Genomic DNA, 24,299 nt, shown 5'->3' on the forward strand with positions numbered 1-24,299 from the left:
AGTTCTAAAGCATGCTGGTATGATGCTCTCTCACAGATCTTCTTTATTTCCTTTTCAAAGACACCTCAACAGAATCCTCTCAGACCCTCCAGAAATGCCGGGTTGTTTTCTCAGTGTCAGAAAAGCTAAAAGAAATAAGGGAACATTGGTTTGAAAGACGCAAACTAAGGGGGCAGTGATGAATTCAACCACGGTGGGCAAGAGGAAACACAAAACATTTTTCAAGAAAGACTCGTTTATAACTCCAAGAGCGAGAAAGCCAGGTAGTACCACCCTAAGTATTTGACAAGGAACAAGGCTATGGAGAGCCACTTTTGCTAAGTTTAGGAGTAAAAGGAAAAGTTGTCCCCCTGCAAATTGCTGTATGTTTTGTTGGTGCTTAACTGCCGATGATGGCTTCCAAGCCAGGACTGTCCTTGTTGGAGGGCATGACGCGCCATAGATTTTTATTTTCAGAAAACACACTCCCAAAGGCTTGTGGCCTTCCAGACAGCAGCTGGCGCCGGGCAGAGGCATAACCTCAGGCCCTAGAAGCTATTGCCTACCACTCCTCTCCGCTTCTCTCTGCTTTTGGCTGTGCGTCCCTGGCAGTGCTGGCCAGTAAAACAGCCTAAGCTTGCCTACTGGAGCAGACGCTGCTCCCTTCTGGAAGGACCATGGGGACTAGCAACTGGAGGTTGCTCTGCGGATTTTAGGCACCCGGAGCTGGTTTGAAGGAAGGAGGGGCTAGGTTTGGAGAAGAGCCGGTGCCTCTTAAAACTCTTGGTGCCTAATATGAGTGTGGTAGTGGCCAAATACAGCAGAGGGAGATTATCTCATTTTGAATATCCAGGACTTTTGGATGCGCCAGCGATGTGTGCAGCAACTGTCGATTTGGCAGCAGACTGGACTCGGTCAACTGCAATTCCTTCCCCACTTCAAGCTTACCTCCCGAGAGCTGTGCTCAGACTGTCCTCACAGCCTCCAGGTGGGAGGGAGCTGAGCAAGAGGGAATCAAAAGTCTGCTTGCTTTGCTCTCTGCTGGTGGCAGATGAGCAGCTGGCTGGTCCTAAGCAGGCTGGTGTTGGAGAGGGAAAGCCGGCACTGTTTAGCATCTTTGCTGGCTTGGGGCGGAGGATGCTCAAAGGATTTGGAGGAAAAGGTTGGGAGTAGAGTTGTGTGGATTATTGGTGGAAGAACATGATGTGAGGTGCCAGATGCTTCCCGAGCCACCGCCCGGCGCCCTTTGGAGAAGAGAGGGTGAAGAGGGCGTGGGGGTGGGGGGAGCCCTGCAGCGCAAGGAGAGCGTAGTGGCCAGGGGGCTGTCTCTTTAAGCGCTCCGGAGGGGCTGGGGCCAGAGGGCGGCGAGCGCGTTGCCATGGTAGCAGGGCTGCGGGGGCTGCAGGACCGCTGGGATCCTGGGTCTCCAGTTGTCTCCGGCAATGCAGGGACTGCGCAGCTCTAGGGCTAGAGCGCCTGGGGTTGGGATGGCCGGTCACTACTAGCGGGCTCTCGCTGTTGCCTGTGTAGCCTGCTGGGGTCGAGCTGCTGCCGCGCCCTCCGCTGCAAGACGCACTTTGCGGTCCTCGAGAGCTAGCCCGGCACTTGCAACTTCTGCCTAGCGAGCCCAACTTCTGCGCGGGATTCGGACTTGCAGATTGGGAGCAGCGCACCGCGCGCAGTTGGGGCGGCGGCCTCCCTGGCTCAGCCTCATCGAGATGACCTCCCCACTGTGGTTCTGGTGCTTCTGTGTCTGGGCCGCCGACCGCTGGCCGCCAGGAAGCGCCCTACAGCTTCAGCCCGGCATGTAAGTGGTTCCTGTGCAGACAGCAGCTGAGAGCCGTGCGCCCCCCCCCCCCGCCCTACCCAAGGGACACCACCGTAAAGGCAGAGACCAGGTCTCTCTGGGAAGCGATGGAGGGATGGGGTGCTGCCAGGCACTAGGCATGAGAACTTGAGGATGTCACTGACCTGCTACGGGGCGGGAACATTATAACACACTAGACCTCAGGGAGCGCCACCGCCCAGAACTACTGTCACTGAGGGAGGGTCCAGTGCTTTCAGCCTGATATTTTCCAAGCACCTGACAGACACCCAGCCCCCGAGTTTGAGTGCATATTTCATATACGGGGTGTAATTGCCGACTTTCTACAAGGTTTTTGCATGAAACCCCTTCGAAAGGGAACTATCTTGACTTTTTCTTTTAGAATCAATGTGTTTCTGCATACTTCCTTTTGTATGATGAAGTCCAAAGAATGGGCTGTTTCAAAGATCTGTTGAGAGAGGCGAGGAGCCAGTAATGCATGTGTGGGCGGCTGAGGAGAGACACTTGTGTGGTTAGTTGGACAGTTAGGAGGAAGGGGCACAGGGGGGAAATCTTTCTGCATTAGAAATGGGCAAGACAGAGAAATGCCTTTTCTTGGTCATCATGTGGCGTGTTGGGAGGAGTTCTGAGAAGTCTAATATCCTGGTCTACTTAACTGGCTGGAGAAGTTTCTCCACGGTCTTACTCCATCCGTCTGCTGGAGAAAGCCCGCTCTAACTCTGCTTTTTCTGTTCTGCTCCTCAGCAGTTATGAGCAGACAGAAGAGCCCTTTGAACAGTTCTGCATTCCCTCTCCTTTGCTTTTCTGAAATATGAATATAATATAATAGAAAAAGTGGTGTAGAGAAATACCCCGAAGCCACTCATACCTTTTCTAAGCTTCACTTCTTCTTGTAAGAAAAATAGCGTTTGGGTTTCACTTTACATTTCAATATTTTGTCCTCTGTGAAATTAAGTCAACTACCTGGTATGGCACAGGTCACATACTATGAACAGGGCCAGGGTGTCATTGTATCTCAAACTTTGACTACACAGTGACTAAATGTGTATTCTTCTGAAATTCGAGGAATTTGTGTGTTTGATTTCTCTGGAATTGATAAGATTTGCATTGTTTATTTTGAGGAGGTGAATTTAAACTCTTTTTTTAAATCCAGAAAACATCACTTTGGGTAGCATATGCATGTGAAATCCTTTATCTTACAATGCTTTAGAGCGAACTTGGTTTAGCGGTATAACTGTTAAAGCGAACCCTCACCTGTAAACACTGGACTGGACAACCCAATTCCACTCTTATATGACAGTGTTCATCTCCTTTCAGTGTTGACTCTGGCCTGGAACGATGACATGTAATAAAAAAGACTTGTAGCTCATTTATGTGTCAGATGACATGATGTCAGATATAACCAATATAAATTCTTGAAAACTTTAATAGAGATATGTTTTTCAAGGAATTACTAAAGTCACTCTGATGATTTTTAGTATTGTATGGCAGGGTAAATCCAGTCATATTTGTTTGTAGTCCTCTCTGGTGCTGGAGTTCATTAATCAGGAATGGCAGTAGGATCTATTGTCAGCTTTCTTTGCAATTCTTAGCATGTAGAATACAGCCACTATAGTGTTTGGTCACCACACACCTGTCTATTTGTTAAATGCAAACGAATTCTTCCTGAGATTGTTAGTGGCCTCTGGGGTCTATTGCTAGTGGAGAAAGTCTTCTGATGAGGTAAAGACCACTAGAAAGCATTCCATCCCACTGACCCACACTTACAGGTCATCAGTGCAGTGAAGAGTTGTATATATCATATCTTAGAGGACCAAGTGACAACAGCGACAGCTGACCAAAAGTCAGATTTACATACATGTTACATTAATGTTGTATTTCTTAGAAGGGAAACTCATTTAGAGAATTTATTAATGAAACAGAAGATGTGTTCCATGGATTTTCCTATTCTCATGATGATTGATCGGTCTGGTGGTTTTGTTTGATCACAACTCGAAAACTTTGATGACTAATGTGAGGCTGATTCAGAAAGTCAGCTCTCAGCTATGTGAGCAGTTATCACAAGCACAGCTAGTAGTCAACCCTTGGATTCTCACTTAGACACCAGATGACTTCTAGCTACTTTGCATTTACCTGTCCCCTGAGTGAGATGGGCAGTACTCTCATGCCCACTAATGAGGAAGAGCTGTGTGGCTGAGTCGAGATTTGCAGGGCCAGATCTGAACCCAGATGCTTTCTCTGCAGACCTGGGGTTCTTCCTTTCCTTTCTTCTTTTTCCTTGTTTTTGATGAGGAGTCACATGCAGCCCTTGCTAGAGTTGATCTTACCCACTATGTAGCTGAAAGTATCCTTGAACTCCTGATCTCCCTGCCTCCACCTCCCAAGTCCTGAGATTACAAGCAAGCCTCTATCATCACACCACACCTAGTTCTGGAGTTGGGGTTTAACTATTCTAGAACAGCCTAGGCTGTTTTTTATGAAGTTTGTTTAAATTTCCCTATGTCTTCTCAGTAGATTGAAGCTCATATCTTCAACCTAGAGGATGTCAACCTCTTCTGGGTTGCAAGAACTCTGGGTTCTGTGGGCATCAGTTTTCTGCTTGACTGCTAATTGTCCCAAAATGTGTGTGGAAGTTATGAATTCTCTCTGCTTACTAAAAACTCTTTGTGAGAAATTCCTGACTGCTGCTTGATGATGGCCTTAAGACTTTTTGTTTGCTTGTGCCTGAACTCTCAGCAATCCTCCTGCCTAAGCCTCTCGAGTGCTAGAATTACAGGTGTGAGCTACATGGTGATGGCATTTCGATAAGGGGATATGGATGAGTTTACTTATGTTAATGGTACTCTGTACATGTTTTACACAGGATTAAACATGAGGAGTAAATAAACTCCTGCCAGATCTTTGAGGCATCAAAGGACAAGTTGTTATGTGTTTTACTAGAATATAGCCTTGTGATGCACTTTTGTGAACACTTGCATAATAATAAGATGAAAATAATGAACTTAGAGGCATAACCAGTCTCTCTGCCCAGCCAGCCAGCTCCCAAATAATGACACACATGAATTTTGAAAGGTAGGCCTTAGCTTAGGCTTGTTCCACTAGCTAATATAACTTAAATTAACTTGCTTCTATTAATCTACATTTTACCATGTGGCTTTTTATCTTTTTAAAAATTCTATACATCTGACTCCCCATGTCTCCATAGCATATATATATCCCACAAAGCACATCCTTCTGCTTCACCAAAACAGAAAAAGCCTGGACACTCAAAGCCCCTCCCTACTACTTCCACGGAGTCTTTTTATTGTTTCCAAATGCCCTCTGATGCTCCATGATTACTTTCTGTTACATAGTTGTTAACTCAGCCTCGTGACCTAAGGTTAATTTTATTTAATTAATGCAAATGCAAATTTGGGGTTCATAGTGTGATTGAATATACCCTGACATGGAGGTACTGAAAAGATCAGGGTGGGATTAAGATAGAGCTAGTTGCCCAAGTTATTGGAATTTGGGGTATTTATGTTTGTCTAACACCTGGATGGGGAGACTTGAAGAAGGCAAGGTCAATGTGTGACCAGGCAGTCTCCTAAACTGTATGGGATATCTCATATCCATGCTCTAATATGGGCATCTCACACAGGCAGCTCTGACATAGAATTCAAAACATGGCACATAGACTTTACATCCACATGTGTTAGAGTCTTTGCTGTGCAGTGAGAAAACACCTATATAAATAGTAAAGGCAGAAGATTTTTCCTGGCTCATAGTGTCTGAATTTTCAGTTCATGATTGGTTTGCTTTGTCATTTGTGGGCTGTGATGAGACAGAACACCATGGCTGATGGTGTGATAGAGCAAAGTCACTCAACTTTGTGTGGACAAGAAGCAGGGAGGTGTATTAGGGTGGAGACTACCTGTATTTTTCCAGGGTGTGCTCTATGACCTACTTCCTTCAACTAGATTTCCTCCTGTTGATGCTATTAAATTGGGATTTTATCAGAGATTTAGCTATTGACTAGGTCATTGTCCTCAGGTGCCAACCACTTCTGTCAAATAAACCTCCTGACAGAACCTACCATGTACAAACCATACAGTCTCTCTACTACAGAGCTGCTTAGAAATTTGGTCCAGACTTATACAGCTGATGTGATGGAGAATGTCTGCCTATATGCTGTGAATATGTGTTTTTCTTATTGGTTGATGAATAAAGGTGTTTTAGCCAATCAACAAACAGGATTTAGCCAGGTGGATAGAGAAAGGGAGTAGGTGGAGTCCAGGAGACACCATGTAGCTACCAAGAAGCTAGGACTCCTGGACATTCTCTGGTAACCATATAGAAAAACACAGATTAATAGAAATGGGTTAATAATTAAGAGAGAGCTAGCCAATAAGAAGTTGTAGCTATCAGCCAAACAGTTTATGATTAATATAAACATCTGTGTGTTTATTTGGCACTAAATAGCTGAGTGACTGGGTGGGACAGAAATTTCCATGGACACTGATGTGGCAACCTAAAGCCAAAATGGGAGGGGTATGGAAGTCAAGGAGTTTAGAACCTGGCTGAAGTTTCATGGCCTAAGAGCAGTGAGTTTACCTTTGATTCCAGCTCTAGAACCATGCTCTATTACCATGCTCCCTGGTGGTCCCTCCACCATTTTCATCTCTAGTAAGTATGTTCAACCTATACCCACTCTGATCTTTCTACAAGATCTAAATCTGTTTACTTATATTTAGCAATAGTTGTTCTTTCTACCATACCACCAACTGGATACAGACATTTGCCTTACAGCTTTAGCAATCCGTGCTTTATTGAAGTCATAGTGTCCTGTGTGAAGTCACAGTGTCCTATGTGAAGTCACAGAGTCTTTTATCAAATCAGAGAGTTCTGTGTGATGTCACAGAGTCCTGTGTGATGTCACAGTGTCCTGTGTGATGTCACAGATGCCTGTGTGAAGTCACAGAGTCCTGTGTTGTGTCATAGAGTCCTATGTGAAGTCTTAGAATCCTGTGCGATGTCACAAAGTCCTGTGTGAAGTCACAGAATCCTGTATGAAATCACAGCGTACTGTGTGAAGTCAGAGTCCTTTGTGAAATCACAGTGTCCTGTATGTAGTCACAGAGTCCCGTGTGACATCACAGAGTCCTGTTGAATTCAGAGTCCTGTGGAATGTCACAGAGTCCTGTGTGAATTCAGAGTGTCCTGTATGTAGTCACAGAGTCCTGTGTGAGGTCACAGTTTCTTGTGTGAAGTCACAGTGTCCTGTGTGAAGTCACAGAGTTTTATGATGTCAGAGAGTCCTGTGTGATGTCTCAGAATCCTGTGTGAGATCACAGTGTCCTGTATGAATTCCCAGAGTCCTGTGTGAAGTCACAGAATCCTGTATGAAGTCATAGAATCCTGTGTGAACTCACATTCCTGTATGATGTCACAGAGTCCTGTGTGAAGTCATAGAGTCCTGTGTGGAGTCACAGAGTCCTATGTGAAGTCATAGAGTCCTGTGTGAAGTCTTAGAGTCCTGTGTGATGTCACAGAGTACTGTGTGAAATTACACTTTCCTGTATGTAGTCACAGAGACCTGTGTGGTGTAGGGAGTCCTGTGTGAAGTCACAGTGTCCTGTATGAAATCACAGAGTCCAGTTTGAGGTCACAGTGTCCTGTGTGAAGTCACAGTGTCCTGTGTGAAGTCAGAGACTTCTGTGTGAAGTCACAGGGTCCTGTGTTGGGTCATAGAGTCCTTTGTGAAGTCTTAGAGTCCTGTGTGTTGTCACAGTGTCCTGTATGAAGTCAGAGATTCCTATGTGATGTCACAGAGTCCTGTGTGAAATCAGAGACTTCTGTGTGACGTCAGAGTGTCCTGTGTGGAGTCACCGAGTCCTGTGTGAGGTCACAGTGTCCTGTATGAAGTCATAGTATCCTATATGTAGACAGAGTCTTTTATGATGTCAGAGATTCCTGTGTTATGCTTCAGAGTCCTGTGTGAGGTCACAGAGTCCTGTGTAAGGTCACAAGGTCCTGTGTGAAGTCCCAGAGTATTTTATGATGTCAGAGATACCTGTGTGAGGTCAGAGAGTCCTGTGTGAGGTCAGAGAGTCCTGTGTGAGTTCACAGAGTCTTGTGTGAGTTCACAGACTCCTTTGTGGAGTCATAGAGTCCTGTGTAAAATCATAGAATCCTGTGTGAAGTCACAGAGTCCTTTGTGAATTTAGAGAGTCCTGTGTGAAGTCACAGATACCAGTATGCATATTTACACATGGTTCCTGTCCTCTGTTTCAGTATCTCCATGTTTAACTCTTTCTTCTGTTGTCTCTCACTCCTGCCCATGGCATTCTTGCTTTGCTGTTTCAGAGGCTTTCTGGTGTTGTTTTCTCTACATCTTCTCTTCTTTATTTGTGGTTTTTTTTCTTTCCATCCACAAATATTTTTCTACTTTCTGTTCTCACTCTGACTTGTTAGTTGGCATGTCTTGACCCTGCTTCTTTGCCTTACCTCTATTGTCTTAAAGACAGCGTATTAATGCTTCTTTATCCTTTATCCCTGCCCCTCTTCTCTCTCCATTCCCTTTTCCCACCCTCTCTCCATGTTTCTCTTTTCTTCCCTCCCTGCCTCTCTTCCTTTCTTCTTCTTTCTTTCTTTGTGTGTATACATGCATGCTCATGTGTGTGTAGCCCAGAGGATAACTTTGGGTACCTTAATTAAAAAATAAGAATCATTTTATCATGATGATTTCACAAATAACAAAAACTGTATGGAGAAGTTAACACAGCTACTCAAATATTTGCCCTGCCTCAAGCTCTATCTCAGTTGATATCCATACAGTTATAATGGCCATTCTGAAGTTCTGTGGCTTCACTTAGGGTTTCACACGTTTACTATCAATTACATGTTTATGCACTTATCTGCCATAAACAAAGAGAAACTGATGACAGAGTTAAAACTTTGTATCCCATTCATGAATCATGGGTGTTCTTTGCCTGCATTCCATCCTTCCTCATCAGCTAAATCACTCATTCTTCTATATTGTAATCATAATTGTTTACATACACACACACACACACGTGTGTGTGTGTGTGTGTGTGTATACAAATGTAGGCTAGGATCTGCATATGAAATAGAACATTTGTTTTTTCTTTCTGAGACTGGGTGATCTCACTTTCTGAGATTGGGTGTCACACTCTCTAAATCCGTCATTTTTTAAAAAAAATAGTTATTTCATTTTTCTTAGCAGTTTATCTGTTGATGACATCAAGGTTGGTTCTATCTCCTTGCTATAGTAAACACAGAAACAATAAACACAAATATGTAGATATCTCTATGGTCGCTGTGGTAGTTTGAAAGAAAATGGCTGGCAAAGGGAGTGGCACTACTAAGAGCTATGGCTTTGCTGGAGTGTGTATGGCCTTGTTGGAGGAAGTGTGTCACTGTGGGGGTGGGCTTTGAGGTTTCCTGTGCTTGAAATACCATGCAGTGAGTTAGTAATCTTCCTGTTGTATCTGAATCAAAATGTAGGAGTCTCATCTCCAGCACCACATCTGCCAGCAAAAAGCCACAACGATAATGGTCTGAACCTCCAAAACTGTAAGCAAGTCCCCTCAATTAAATATTTTCATTTATGAGTTGTCTTGGTAATGGTGTCTCTTCACAGCAATAGAAAACTCTAAATATGATAGTAGGGTACAGAATTCTCCAGGTATGTGCCCAGGAATAGAACAACTGGGTCATGTTTTAGTTATGTTTTTAATTTTAAGGAAACCCATACCAATTTTCACATGGAGTTCAGTTCAGTGTTTAACTGAAGGTGTCTGCCTGTGCTTCCATCAGTCACTGGATGAAGACTCTAGGATGGCATTCAAGGTAGTCATCAATCTTTGGCTGGCCCCTTTTCCCTACACCCTGCTCTTCTCCCTCTCTTTCTCCCAGCTCCCTCTCCTCTCCCCCCATGCTCCCAATCTGCTCAGGAGATCCTGTCCCATTCCCCTTCTCTGGATTACCATGCATATCTCTGTTAGGTTCCTCCCTGTTTCCCAGACTATCTGGCAGTGGGATTGTAGGATGGTACTCCCCTGTTTCATGCCTAAAATCCATATATGAGTAAATACATACAATGTTTGTCTTTTTGTGACTGGGTTACCTCACTCAGGATAGTTTCTTCTAGTGCCATCCATTTGCCTTCAAATTTCGGATTCCATTTTTTCCCGCTGAGTAGTACTCCATTGTGTAATGTACTATATTTTCTCTATCCACTCTTCAGTTGAGGGACATCTAGGCTGTTTCCAGGTTCTGGCTATTGCAAATAATGCTGTTATGACCATAGTTGAACAGATGTCCTGGTTGTACGTATGCACATCTTTTGGGTATATGCCTAAGAGCAGAATTGCTGGATCTTGTGGTAGACTGATTCCCATTCTCCTGAGGAGTCTCCATACTGATTTCCAAAGTGGGTGTATGAGTTGGCATTCCAAAAATCAGTGGAGGAGTGTTCTTCTCTCTCCACATCTCCTCCAGCTTAAAATGTCATTGGTGTTTTGAATTTTAGCCAGTCTGACAGGAGTGAGATGGTATCTCAGAGTTGTTTTGATTTGCATTTCTCTAATGACTAAGGATGTTGAGCACTTTCTCAAGTGTCTCTCAGCCATTTTAGACTCCTCTACTGAGAATTCTCTACTTAGTTATGTACTCCACTTTTAAATTGGATCCTTTGGTTTTTTTGAGACTTTCTTCTTGAGTTCTTTGTAAATTTTGGAGATCAGCCCTCTGTCAGATGTGGGGTTAGTGAGTATCTTTTCCCATTCTGTATGTTGCCTTTTTTGTCTTGCTGACTGTGTCCTTGCCTTACAGAAGCTTCTCAGTTTCAGGAGGTTCCATTTATTAATTGTTGATCTCAGTGTCTGTGCTACTGGTGTTATATTCAGGAAGCGATCTCCTGTACCAATTCATTCAAGGATACCTCCCACTTTCTCTTCTAAGAGGTTCAGTGTGGCTGGATTCATGTTATGGACTTTTGTGCATGGCAATAGACATGGATCTATCTTCAGTCTTATACATGCCAATATCCAGTTATGCTAGCACCATTTGTTGAAGATGCTATCTTTTTTCCATTGTATAATTTTAGCTTTATTTATTGAGTTATCTTCCTGACCCATTACTTTTTATATTTAAAACATTTAAAATCCCTTCTTTTAGCCTTAATTATATACAATGCATGTGTACCACATTATTATAATTTATACTTGCCATGACCTTGGCTAGGGGGGGCAAGGGAATGTAGAAAAGACAGACATGAGGAAACATACTGAAGTGGGATCAGGTGGGATTCTCTAGGCATTACCACCACCATCTGGAAAACCCTCATATTTATTAGGTCCAACACAGGAGGAGGGGTTAGCTAGTCCAGGGAGGATATCTCTGTAGGCAGTCATCTCAGACTCTAAACATCCTGGAAGAGGAAGCTGCCCTTGCTAGTCTGTGTACACACTGACCAATTGTTCATAAACATTCATCCCAGGGCTTCCCAAGAAAGTCTTTCATCCCTCTTGAACCTGGTCCATATGGGGAACAGTTTTGCCAATATACAATGGTCTTGGAGTCCTCTAGATCCATGCTCATGCTGAAACACACGTTCATGCAGGACTTCACTCATTCGGAGCCTCCTCTACCCCAACACACACTTTCACTATGAAGTTATAGAACAGAATATTTTGCTTCTTCTGTTTGTACTTAGAACTTATTGTCAGCTGTACACTGCCTTCTCTTGTCCCTCCTCCCTTCAGCTATAGTTATTACCATGGCATAGTACATGTCTATGAAACCAACACTTTTAATTTCCACATATGAGAGAGTATCAAGGAGAATCTGTAATTCTGTGCCTGGATTATTTTACTAACATAATGATCTCTAGTTCCAGCCACATTATTGCAAATGAGATGTTTCATTTTCTTTTCAATAGTGGAATGAGAAATTATACACTTACATATGCACATGTGTTCCCCACTTTCCATTTATATATGTATATATACACATATATGTGAAACACATACTATATATATTTCATAAAAGTGAGTCTCTAGTTAAGTGTTTCTTTTCATTAAAAACAGATTACTGTAAAGTTCTTAGGTATTTATTATGTGCCAGCAACAAATTATGTGCTTTATGTATTTTAGCTTTCTTAGTCCCCATAAAACCCTATCAGAAGATGACTGTAGAGTGTATATTTTACCATAAAGAAGCTCATATCCAAAGAAGTTATGCTTTTCTAAGGAAACTGTATATAAAAATATGCTCCAGAGAATGTTCATATAGTTAATGCAGAAAGAGATAGGACTCTAACCTAGGCTGAAACTAAAACGAGGTTCCTAATTACCTTATTGTACTCAGGTCTTTTATTCTGGCATCATTCAATTTAATAAACATTTATTAAACACTTGACTTTTGAAAGTTTGGGGTTTAGATTTCTCTTCAGTTCCCTTACTTCAATCTGTGATTTTTTTCTCCTCTGGTAATTAAACTAGCGTGTTAAAGTCCACCACAGCTTTTACTTACCAAGAGAAGACAGGTTCCTCAGTCAAGGCAGAATCTCCATCAGTCCTTCAGTGCAGACACTGTGAACTGAGTTCTGTCACTTACCTCCTCTAGTCAGATCCCCTCAGGTCTGTGGGAAGAGCAACGGGCAGCCCAGAAGGATGCACTGCATAGAGTTGAAGCTGAGAAGCCTGCAACCTAAGAGAGCCTTGGGGCTTGAAAGGAGCCTGTTTCCGAACCTGCAAACCCTTGCTCAGTGGGAAAATAGTCTTTGTTTTAATGCTCAGGAGAACTGTGTCCCTAGCTCCAGCAGGAGATGTTCCATCCTTCTCCTGAGACTGTTCATTGTGTAAACACCCTTCCAGAAGGGCAGCAAGCTGTCAGTGGCATTAATTAGCTTTTGTTGTATTATTTTAGTACCAGGAATGGAGCCCAGGGCCCCAGTTTCATGTAGTGCAGCCAGGAGTTCTCACACTGAGCCCCACCCATCTACATCTCTAGACTGTCTAAGCTTTAAGGAAAGTACTAGTACTAGAGACCTGGGAAAGCCATCTCTCAGCACACTCCTAACATTCACTTCCGTATCCTAGCAGCACACATTTCACTAAGGTGTAAGCCTAGTTTTATTCTCCTCCATTGAATCCAGCCCTTTGGGTCTGAGCATGCTCACATTGGAACTAGATGAGAATGCATTTAGTGACCTTACCCCAGAGCTCCTGCCCAAACTCCAGTGTTGGTCTTTCGGGTGTTTTCTTTTAGTTTTTTACTTGGATGCTGAAATTGTATCACTCACTTGGTTCCTTTATGTGTGGTCAGTTTTTCTGTTCATATTATTTTGTTCAACAAACATTTGTTCAGAGTCAAGTAAGATCTGGAGGGACACAAACCAACAAATCAAAGACTACCCACATATGCCTCCAGCCCAGCTGGGAGGAGGAAACAGGGCAGTGCTCTCAAGAAGCTTTCCAGGAACTGATTGGCCCTCAGGATTCTGGATTAAAGGTGTGCTGGGTGTTAACATGCTGATGCTGATGGTTGCATCAAATGGATGAGGAGAAGAAATGGAGGCAAGACCCTCCCTTATGAAAACTCTTAAGGTAATTCATTTTCCTGACAGTACATATGGGGGCAGTAACCTGTACTGAGCCATAGGGAGAGACTAGATCAGCTCAGATGGCTCAGGAGGGCTTTGGACACTATGAAAGGACTGGGACCAGTGTGCATTCCCTCTAAGAAAACATTTGTTCTGACATGCTGCCTGCCTCAGCTTCGGGATCCCATGGCCAAGAAGATGCGGACTCAAAATGGAAGCCTAATGGAGTCACATTTGCATCTGGGGTGACAAATGGGTTATAAATGATCCAGAGGCAGGGAGTCCCACTGGGAGATTCTAGAGAGAAGTGGGGTGCTAAAACCAGGGACTGGCACTGAGGATGAAAGGGGCAGCCTGGAAGGACCAGAATGAAGAGGAGTTCATGGAGTGTGAGCCCAGGGAGAAGTACTTTAAGGAAACTGGGAACTCTGGAAACACTAGGAGGGAGAAGAGGTGTTCTCGAGTGAGCTGGAGGACCCAGGTGTGGACTGCTGGAGAAGATCCCAGGATAGGAGTCAGGAGGGTGGTCTAGACTCAAGCCACAGCTCGATGTTGGTTTGCAGAGACAGGCGAGGAGAAAATATCAGCAAGAAAGGAAACCCAGAGATACTGGCAGACAGAGGGCAGGGGGAAAGAGCCTACAGAGGAAGTTAAGAAACTATTGAGAAGGCCTCAGAGAAGTAGTGTGAAATAGGAGCTTGGAAAATGGACAGTGTGTGCCACTCTTGGACAGTGGGACTCAAAGCTGCCTACATAGACCCAGTGGAAGCGCATTGGTCTGGCAGAGAACGTAACGCCCGCAGGTATGGTCACAGTGATTAGAAGGGGAAGCTCTTGTAGAGCACCCTCCCGTGCATCTTTCTTAAGCAGACATTCATCCTGCATTTGCCATTCTTCTCAGTCCATTAGTCCCCTGGTTAGACGTTTCAGCAAAGGGAGAGCCCTTTCATGCTACTCCAGTAGAACTGGTCAGCCCACAGCCATCACGTTGTTCTCCTTGCATGTGCAGAGATTATCAATGTGGGTGAGATAGTCTCCAGGAGACTTATCAGTGTTATTTCAGGACGCTTAGACACCATGAAGGAGGTAGGGGAGAGCGATCCTGATATTAAAAAGGAAGAAGAGAAATTCATTAGAGGACGTTGTGGAAATCATCATGTTGCCATTGGAAAGTGAAACTGGATGGAGTTAGACAAACAATCTCTGAAGTGAGTGGGAAGAGCACGCAGGGAAAGGTGTTGGCACCTGTGGACGGGAAATACCTCTGGGGACCACATACTACACAGTGACTAGTATCATTATCCTTGTCCCTATGCCCTTGCAATTCTATTCCTGCCAGCACATCCCAGGGTTTCTAAATGCACCTCCTAGTTATGGCCCAAGGAGCCTTTGCTGCAGATGAACTTTAGGGCTTCCTTCATCTCTTCCAGGACAATTGCTAATGTCCAGCGCAAAAGTTATCCATTTCAGAAATGTGTCAGGAGTTGGAGATAGGGATTAACAGTCCATCTGCCTGTCCCTGCCATGTAAACTGACATTTGTATTAGCTGTAGACGCCTGGAGAGTCCCAGCTTGTTCAAACAACAATAAACCCCTACATCTCTGCTTGGTAGTTATGTGGTCATTACTACTTGCTTGGGATTTTAAGGACGTTTCTAGGCAACTCTGTGAATCATTGCTTTGTGTATACATTGTGTGGCTTGTCAACTTATGATCGGGAAAATGTTTCCTGTCACTCTGCAGTGGAAAGTTTTCTGTGGTGTTTAATGTTCCTTCTCATTGATACGGTTAATTAGGAATTGAGAATAATTCTGAGCTTTGGTGTGCTTTGCTTTGAGGGGAGAGGCAGTCCTGGGAGATCTCAGCTTTCATTTTTTGAATTAAGAAGGAAATTGCCCCCATGATTTAGTGTATTGGAAGCTGGTGAGTAAAAATCAACCTGTTTGAGTAGCTTTTGCTTTTGGTCTCATAGCTGCAAGCCCCACATGCTTTGTCACACTGTGAAGAGTGTAGTTTATGAAGAAAAGTACATGTAAGGATCACATGTACAGCTAGGTGTGTGTGGCTGAGAAAACTACACTGTGCACTTGAAATTTGCTAATGGGGTGGCTATTACGTGTTCTCACACACACACGCACAGTATGGCCAGGTGAGATGATGGATGATGGTGGTGATAATCTCCCAGTAAATACTTATTTCAAATAATCACACTATACAACATAAATGCATACAGTTTTATTTGTCAGCATGCCTCAGTGTGAATTGGAAAGAAGTCAATGTTAATAAAATAATAGTCAAATTTTACTATGTGCTTATGGAGTTCAAACAAATTTTGGTTAGCCTAGCTATCAAAGTCCAAAAGATAAGAAAACAATTCTCAGCATGAATAAACCAGCAATGTATCTTGACATCAAAAATTTATTTACCAGTGCATTTCCCGCTTATACTGAGAATCACTTCCTATCTTCTGAACTTTTGAACTCTCTATGTATGGGGATGAGCAAAAGCACGAACTGGGACTTCCTTTAAATGTGCTGCAATGCTAAATGCGAAAGAAAATAAGCAGGCACTCGAGACTCAAAGCACATTGGCCAATTATGTGATAGTAGAGTATCTTTAGGGCTATTATGCAGTACTGGAATGAATTTTGATATAGGAACCACAGTAGGCACCAGCCATACTCTCATACAGATGTGGTCTCCGCATTTCTTATAAAGCAAATTTTACTTGAATTCAACTGACAGCTAAAAAGTGTGATCCAGGAAGCAACTCAGTCAGCAGTCTTCAACTTTCATAAATCTATTTACAGGAGAGGCCCCATTAACATTATAATTGTTTCACTGCTAAACTTGCTCTAGCTGCCACCTTTAAAGGGCTCAGGTTCATTAAAATTTAAGGGACCAGAGAGTTTATGTTCTATTCTAATGACCCAGAGGTGGTTGCAAAGGCTCTAAATATTTTTTCTTTGCTTCATTGAACAACTGAGGGATTCTCTCTAGTTGCTAGACACACTCACAAGTAGGGCATTGTATTGCTACCTTTCAGTCTCATCAGAAAGTTCTCTCTGTGTCTGTCTTTTCTCTCACGTGAATACCAGAGTCTCTTAATTTTTTCCATGGCCCATTCTCCTCCTCTCCTCTGCTCTCCCCTGCTCTCCTCTGCTCTCCTCTGCTCTCCTCTGCTCTCCTCTCCTCTCCCACCCTCCCCTTCTCTCCCCTACTCCCCTCCCTTCCCCTCCCTTCCTTTTCTCCCCTCCCCTCCTCTCCCCTCCCCTCCAGGTGCACATCCTTGCATATGCGCAGAGACCATAGGTCAACCTTGAGGACTGTTCTTCAGTTACTCTTCACCTCATTTGTTGAAACAAGTTCTCTCCTTGATCTGCTACTTACTGATTAGGCTAGGCTTGTACTTGTACTAGGCTTTTCATTTTGGGCCATCAACCAGCTTTCAAATCATGACACAGAGATTTATTTTATGCTTGGTCCAGCTTAGGCATATTTCTAGATAGCTCTTTTAGCTCAAATTAACCTGTTTCTGTTTATTTACCCTTTGCCTGCGAGCTTATTACCTTCCTCACTTCTGTATATCTTACTTTCACTACATCTCTATATCTTTCGGCTGGCATCTTGCCCTGGGAGTATCCCTCATTCTCTACTCCTTTTCTCCTTCTGCCCTTCTTCTTCTTCTTCTTCTTTTTTTGAGCCTAGATTTCTCCTCCCATTTAGTATCTGCTTTCTAGCTCTATTTGCCATTTCTCTGCCCAGCTCTTTATTAGACCAATCAGATGCCTTAGGCAGGCAAAGTGAAACAAAAGCAACAGATCTTTAGATAACACAATGCAGCATAAATAAATGTAACACAGCTTTACACAGGTAAGTAATATTCTGCATCATAAACAAACATAACACATCTTTACATAGTCAACGTAACAGTCAAAAACATAGTCTGACTGTCCAGGGGCCTGCAGATACTTTGGTCTTTGCCCCTTTAGCATTGGGATTACAGAAATGTGTGACCATGACCTGCTTCTTTTGTGTGTACTGGGGAATCAAACTCAGGAATTCATGCTTGAGCACCAAACACTTTATAGACTTAGCCATCACTCTGAACCCTTTCCCACAACATTTCTACAGCTAGATTCCCGTTTTATCGAGGGTTAACTATGACCACAGGCTTGTTTGGATTAAAGTCAGCCACAAATAGCTAAAGTTACAGATATATGTTGTTTTATGCTTCTCTACCTCTAGTTCTGTTTCCTTCAACAAAAATATTAACCCAAAGCTGAAATCAACTCTAACTTTTCACAACAGGCTTGTGACTGCTGTGCATGAACTGTGGGACCATAACATATTCTGTGAGGTCTAGCGTCTCATTTGTCTTTGAAAACTTCAGTGTGTGTTCCAGGATGGTAGTAGTTACGAGTTTTGAGAATTAACTTGTCTTAAAATATTCCACAAAGGTGATCTGTTAAGTATAGTTATTTAGTGCCGTGTACTGTATGTACATTGGACACCACTGTGTTTGATCCCCGGTTGATGTGAAGCCTCATGCCAAGATTCTACGTACCATTTCTTCTCTAAAGAACGTTTCCCATTGGCAATAATGAAACCCTGTCTTCTGGCACAGAAAGAGAACATGGTTTGACTTTTGTGGGGAGACTGAGATGGAAATGAGTGATGAGTAATGTCAGTGGACTCCCAGGTCATCCCCCATGTAAAACGCATCAGAAAGCAGTGAGACTTCATAGTTGCTATTTCTATGCTGCAGTCTGATTGTAATGTGGAAGTTGACAATAATAAACACGTGTGCAACAGAGAAATAGTAACTAAGGGGGACCACCCACAGTCACTTAGAAATTACATATTTTCTGTGCGTTTCTGAGCCTGAAGAATGAAGGTGAATGTTTACGTGATCCTTTCTAGAAGAAATTCTGGTGGGGTTTGCCCACAGATTGTGGTGAGTTTCCAAGTGTTCTGTTTTGGAACTTATGATGCTCATCCAGAAGGTTCTAGATGTTGGTAATGAAGGCTTATGAGGGCAGATTTAAGTTTCTTATACCAAGAGGGTGCTCTTATGGCACAGTCATCATTAGATGATTTTGTAATCTGCTTTGGCTCAGGGGACACATACTTTACGTTAGTGTTGACTACCTATATCATTGTGTGACAGACTTTGAGACTGTTTTCATCCTGTAAGAGAGCACTGCACTATGAGGAGTTGAGGAAGCCCTAAGCAAATGTGGTTTGTTTACATGGGCATGCCAAGGACCCCAGTGCCCATGGTCATAGCAAAGCCTTCCACAGGTGAGGCGCAGAGGGATGCAAAACACTCCTCAGTCTTGTCTTGTGAGTGCGAATGTTGACAGCATAGGCAAACCATTGACTCCAGCCTCCTCCTCTGGGATGACTGCAGCCTGAGACCGCTCCCCTACAGAAACCCTACCAGAATATGCTAAACCTTCCTCATTTACCTGTGTACTATAAACCCACCTTATTGAGCTGTATATAGGGAACTTACCTCCCTTACTCAGACATATAAGGTAAACTCACTGAGGTTCTGGGTTGCTCCTGTTGTTCTTGGTAAATCTTCATAAGAGTGCACGGATTATCCAAGCTTAGATAGTCTTTCTCTCCTCCACCTCCCTCTCTCTGTTTCTTCTTAGTCACTGTCTTAGTTATTGCTATGACAAAACACTATTACCAAGGCAACTTTTAAAAGAGAGTACTTAACTGTGGACTGCTTGCAGTTTCAGAGAGTTAGTCTGTGATCATCATGGAGGGAGGAGAACATGGCAGCTGGGATAGTGGCACCACACCTGAACTACAGGCAGCAGACAGAGAGTTCAAAACTGAGACTTTTTAACCTCAAAGCCCACCCTCCTCCTGGTGTGACACACCTCCTCCAACAAGGCCACTCCTCCTATTCCTTCTCCAATAGTTCTTATAGTCTAGACTAAACATTGAAATATGTGAGCCTTTGGGGGCCATTCTTACTCAAACCATCACAGCCAGGTCTTTAGAATCAAGTCATACTGGATACAGGCAATCTACACTTTAAATTCTATACCTGGTTTTTCTCTTCTCCCAGTCCCTAACAGCCACCATTTTAGTTTCTATTTTCATGAATTTAGCTACCACATAAGTGCAATCATACAGTGGTTATCTCTTTCTGACTGATTATTCTTTGTAGCCTTATGTCTAGGGATTCATTCATGTTGTAGCATGTGGTAAGATTGTTTCCTTTTTTCTAAGCAAGATAAGATCCTTTAGAATGAAACTCCTGCATTTGCCATATTGTCTCTATCAACTGTGGGTGGACATTTGGGTTGTGAGCAGTGCTTCTGTCAACATGTAAGAATCTCCTCCGTGTCTTGCTTTCATTCTGCCTTCAGCTCTCCTGGATGCATGACCAGAAGCAGGATTACTGGATCATACAGTAGAGCTACTGTTGATCTTTGCTAAAACCCGAGATGTTTCTCATTGTACCTATATCATTTCACATTCCCACAAAAGCACACAGTCCTTTCAATGTCTCTACTTCCTCATATTGATCACTAAATGGCTAAATAATTGAGCATGTATATATTTATGATATATATCATGTTGTCTTGAAATATATACTCAGATATTGTTTAGGCAGTCATACTTTTGAGGTATCCTAGGTGTCATTTCTATGATATATGATCTCTCAGCAGACACATGCTGGTCCTCTGGTTCTTACACTCTTTCTGCTCTCTTTCTCAATGTTCCCTGAGACACAGGTGCAGGAGTTGTATTGTGGCTTTGTCAGTTGAGCTCTACATTTTGACCAGTAGTTATTTGTAATAGTCTCTCTCTGCTTCAAAGGGAAGTTTCCTTGATGAAGGATGACAACTACACTTCTCTGTGGATATAAGAAATCTATTTGGAATGCAGTTACAAATTATGCCAGTGTAGTTAAGTGGCAGTATGGGGTTCTCCTCTTAAGATCCATGACTAGCCCTGGGTAGTTGATTAGGTTTCCAGTACCAGGCATTATTTTTATCCTATTAAGCAGGTCATAAGTCCCATTAGAGAGTTCCTGTTAGCCGCCAATATTTGAGTACCACTGTTGCACCTTTAGGGGTATCTTGCCATGCTGGTCATTGTTCTAGTTCATAATCATCACAGCTAAGAATACTGTTGCTTCTCTGTCTTGGCAACTTCCAAAGTACATTCTGGAATTCTAAAAGCTGACCCCCAGGGAGGCTCTCAGGTCAGATCCAGCTCAATTCTTCTGAGTTTTGCATTCAAAGTGCATGGTGTCTATATCTAAAATCCATATATGAGTGAGTACATACCATGTTTGTCTTTTTGTGACTGGGTTACTGTGATCACTCAGGATGGTTTCTTCTAGTTCCATCCATTTGCCTGCGAATTTCAAGATTCCATTTTTTTCTGAGTAGTACTCCATTGTGTAAATATACCACATTTTCTTTATCCGTTCTTCAGTTGAGGGGCATCTAGGTTGCTTCCAGGTTCTGGCTATTACAAATAATGCTGCTAGCCTACAATCCACAATGCCAGAGAAGCTAGGAAACAAGGACTCAAAGACAGACATACATGGTCCTCAGGAGAAGGGGAAAATTTTTTGAACTTTGTACAATTTGCCCTCTGGCAGTGTTAGATAATTTTACCCTGAACTTGTCAGTATAATATTAAAGAACATAATCCTTTTCAAACAGTCACTTAGAATTTTTAAAAACCTTGCTTATTTGGGAAGCATTTGTTTATGAAATGTAAAGTTTCTTTAAGCAGCTTTCTTATGTTTATTTATTTGAAATCTGAATATTTGTTGCTATAAAGCAAGAGGGATACAGTTCCATGTGTTCTAAAGAAAATGAAAGAGCTTAATTTTATTATTAATGTTTTTATACAACATTCCAATATTTTATTACCTAGCCTGTCAAAAAGTAATTGGATTTTATCATTTAGTAATGTTCCTGTCATGACCAGAAGGTAGAGATGTGTAGATCCATTAGGAGCCAGTGGTATTTTGATTCTGCTGAATCTATAGCTTCTAGTTAGAAGAACCATCGCTGGTTGAAATCTATGGGGTCTCCATGCCAGGTATCCAAGCATGAACTTTACAGATTATTTTACCCATTTCTTCAGAACAGTAGTCATCACATTTGTAATGTACCTCTGGTTATTGACAAACCATCATCTAGGGATAAGAACAGAAGGCCCCTAATTCCATGGTTTTACTTTTAGAACAATTCCACTGAAACTTTAGCTACAATGCACTGAAGATGAACTTTGAGCCCACTTTGATTACTCTATATGTGCCTTGTTCCAGACAGCTTGGTAGTCTTCTGAAGGATGCAGTGGCCTGATCAGGACCATCCAACTGTACCCCATGACCAGTTTCAACATTTACTGAAGTGGACATTGAAGTCTTCATTCTTGTCTGCCTCAGGGACTTTCCAGTCTCATCTTTTCATAAGTTTTATTTTATTTATCTGTGGTATACATATTTTGACCTTAACAAGATGTTAGATCTTTAATTCAGAATGCATTATTGGTAGATATACAGATGTTTAGGTTCTGGTAAACTCTTATGTCACCTGCAGTGCCTAACTCTCCCAAGTCCTTAGATTTCATGTTAAATATGATCATGAATACTTCCATGTGTGTAGAGTCCTCATTATTAATAGATTTGCTTCTTACTGTGGCTACTTTAATTATCATAAAGCTTAGAAGCTTCATTTAGTTCCACAGGTGGAACAGCATTTATGCTCTGGTATGGCTTCTGTGTAAATTGACCTCTTCTAATGGATACACAGGAGGAATCCTTTATGGGACCTCTATTCCCTTTGGGGACAGAAACCTAAAGAGATCTGAGAGACCAAGGAACAGACAACATCCCCCAAAGCTTCTTACAGACTGACCAAGAATGGAGCTTGAAAAAGAGGTAGCTGTTTTCATTGGCAAAAGGGGAGGACTCTGCATGGGGAGTCAGGCTTCCCCTTCCCTGTGTAGCAAGAGACAGAAGAACTTTTGACCTATACACAAATTAAATGCCACATGACAGAAAAGTGAGTCTTTGTGATTGTATGAGACGGAAAATACATTTGAGAGGAGCCAGCTAGGAATGGGAAGTCTGAATTAAAATGAGTTATTCCTGGAAGGGAAGATAAAAGCCTATACTGATGGAACTGAGGCTTACAGTGCCTCCAGTGTGCCGAGGTACCACCACTGACTACTTTGTGGAGAGTTCATTTGCCTAGGAAATAAACTTTCTTTCTCATGAAAACTATTTTTAAGATTTCTATGTGTCAGGAGGAAAAAAATAACATGGAAGCATCCTAAGTGTCCAAGAATGAGCAAACAGTTGTGTGAAATTATGGCATATCCTTACTATAGAACATTTATGTAGCCATTAAAAACGATGTTTATACAGAATTTTAATAACCAATAAAATGTTTATATTATAATAAGTCAAAAAAGAGGCAGGATACAAATGCCTATAACAACATGATTTTATATGTAAATGTATAAATATAAAGACAATAAGCAGAAATGGAATGAAATACATCAAACTATTTTAGTAGTCTTTATCCTTGGTGGTGGATGAATTATGGGTACATTTTGTGCTCTCAGCTACTGTTCATGGTTTTAGACATTTTTTTGTAATGAACATTTATGAGTTTTTATTTAGGAAAAAAAATGGTATATACCTCTGAGATGATCTTCCAACTTTTTATCTATTGTTGACAACAGTCATTTGAAGAAAACAGTAAGAATACGTGGAACCACCAGAATCACCAAAATTTATGGGGCAAAATAATTTTTCTCTTGTTGCATTGTCTCTTCTATGACATTTGCCATTGTGTATACTCTCTGGGTGCTATTGCGTCCAGGGAAAATCAAACCAAAGACAGAAGCAGTTCCCCCTACATAAGAGTCGAAGTGAGGATCAGGCCATTCACTCTGGATTTCAGTTTTGCTGTCATGTTCCAAGTTGATGATACATGAAAAATTATGTCTCAACATAGCTTTTTAAACAGACTTGCTGAAGCAAATTCCATTTGAGCCTTGTTTTTCACCCTGTTCGTTTTCTTCCTCCTTCCCTTCCTCTTTCCTTCTCTCTCTTTCTTCTTCTCTTCCCCTCTATGTTCCCACACACCCTACCCCACCCACTCACCCATGCATTACCCAGAGGTTTTATATAATATATATAGTGTTAGGTATAGCAGGTTTTGTTTTGGGCTACCAACCAGCTCCCAAACTTATTAGTTATGAATGCTTGGACTTACATTTGTCCCATTACTTTTACAACTTAATTTATCCTGTTTCTCTTCATCTACATTTCACCTCAATGCTTTTTACCTTTCTTTCATTCTGTATGTCCTACTCCATGTCTGGCTGGCTGGTGACTGTCTGGTTGGCCCTGAGCATCTCCCTCTCTTTCTCCTTCTCCTCATCCCCACCAGCCTAGATTCCTTCTCCTACTTATTGTCTCTGCCTGCCAGCCTCACCCATCCCTCTCCTGCCTAGATATTGTTTTTATATGACCACTCAAGTGCCTTAGGTAGGCAGGGTACAACAGCAACACATCTTGACATATGTAAACAAATGTAACTCTATACGTCATTAAACAAAAGCAGCATAAACAAATGTAACACAGTTTTGCCTAGTTAATGTAATATTCCACAACAGTTAGGGTTTCTACTGCTGTGAAGAGACACCATGACCACAGCAACTCTTATGAAGGAAAATATTTAATTGGGGTGACTTGCTTATAATTCAGAGGTTTAGTTCATTGTTGGCATGGTGGGAAGCAATGCAGCATGAGGGCACACATGGTGCTGGAGAAGGAGCTCTGACTTCTTACATCTTGACTCAGGCAACAGAAAGTTGCTTGTGT

The 24,299-nt window shown here is 42.4% G+C and overlaps 1 protein-coding gene across 12 annotated transcripts in view; it reads left to right on the top strand.

Moving 5' to 3' along the window:
* The first annotated feature begins 974 nt into the window (after positions 1 to 974).
* LOC101823368 (EGF-like and EMI domain-containing protein 1) overlaps positions 975 to 24,299 on the top strand; it is a 648,492-nt gene continuing 625,167 nt past the window's right edge. For 5 of the 12 annotated variants that reach the window (XM_040754540.1, XM_040754544.1, XM_040754545.1 and 2 more), the window contains exon 1: positions 979 to 1,786. In XM_040754540.1, the coding sequence (XP_040610474.1) occupies positions 1,698 to 1,786 (89 nt within the window). In that variant the 5' untranslated portion in view covers positions 979 to 1,697. Of the gene's footprint in view, positions 1,787 to 24,299 lie in introns of all 12 variants that reach the window. The other 7 variants (XM_040754536.1, XM_040754537.1, XM_040754538.1 and 4 more) reach the window with 5 other exon arrangements.

The sequence above is a fragment of the Mesocricetus auratus genome, unplaced genomic scaffold (genome assembly GCF_017639785.1).
Source record: "Mesocricetus auratus isolate SY011 unplaced genomic scaffold, BCM_Maur_2.0 Super-Scaffold_100011, whole genome shotgun sequence".
In the NCBI taxonomy this organism is placed as follows: Eukaryota; Metazoa; Chordata; class Mammalia; order Rodentia; family Cricetidae; genus Mesocricetus; species Mesocricetus auratus.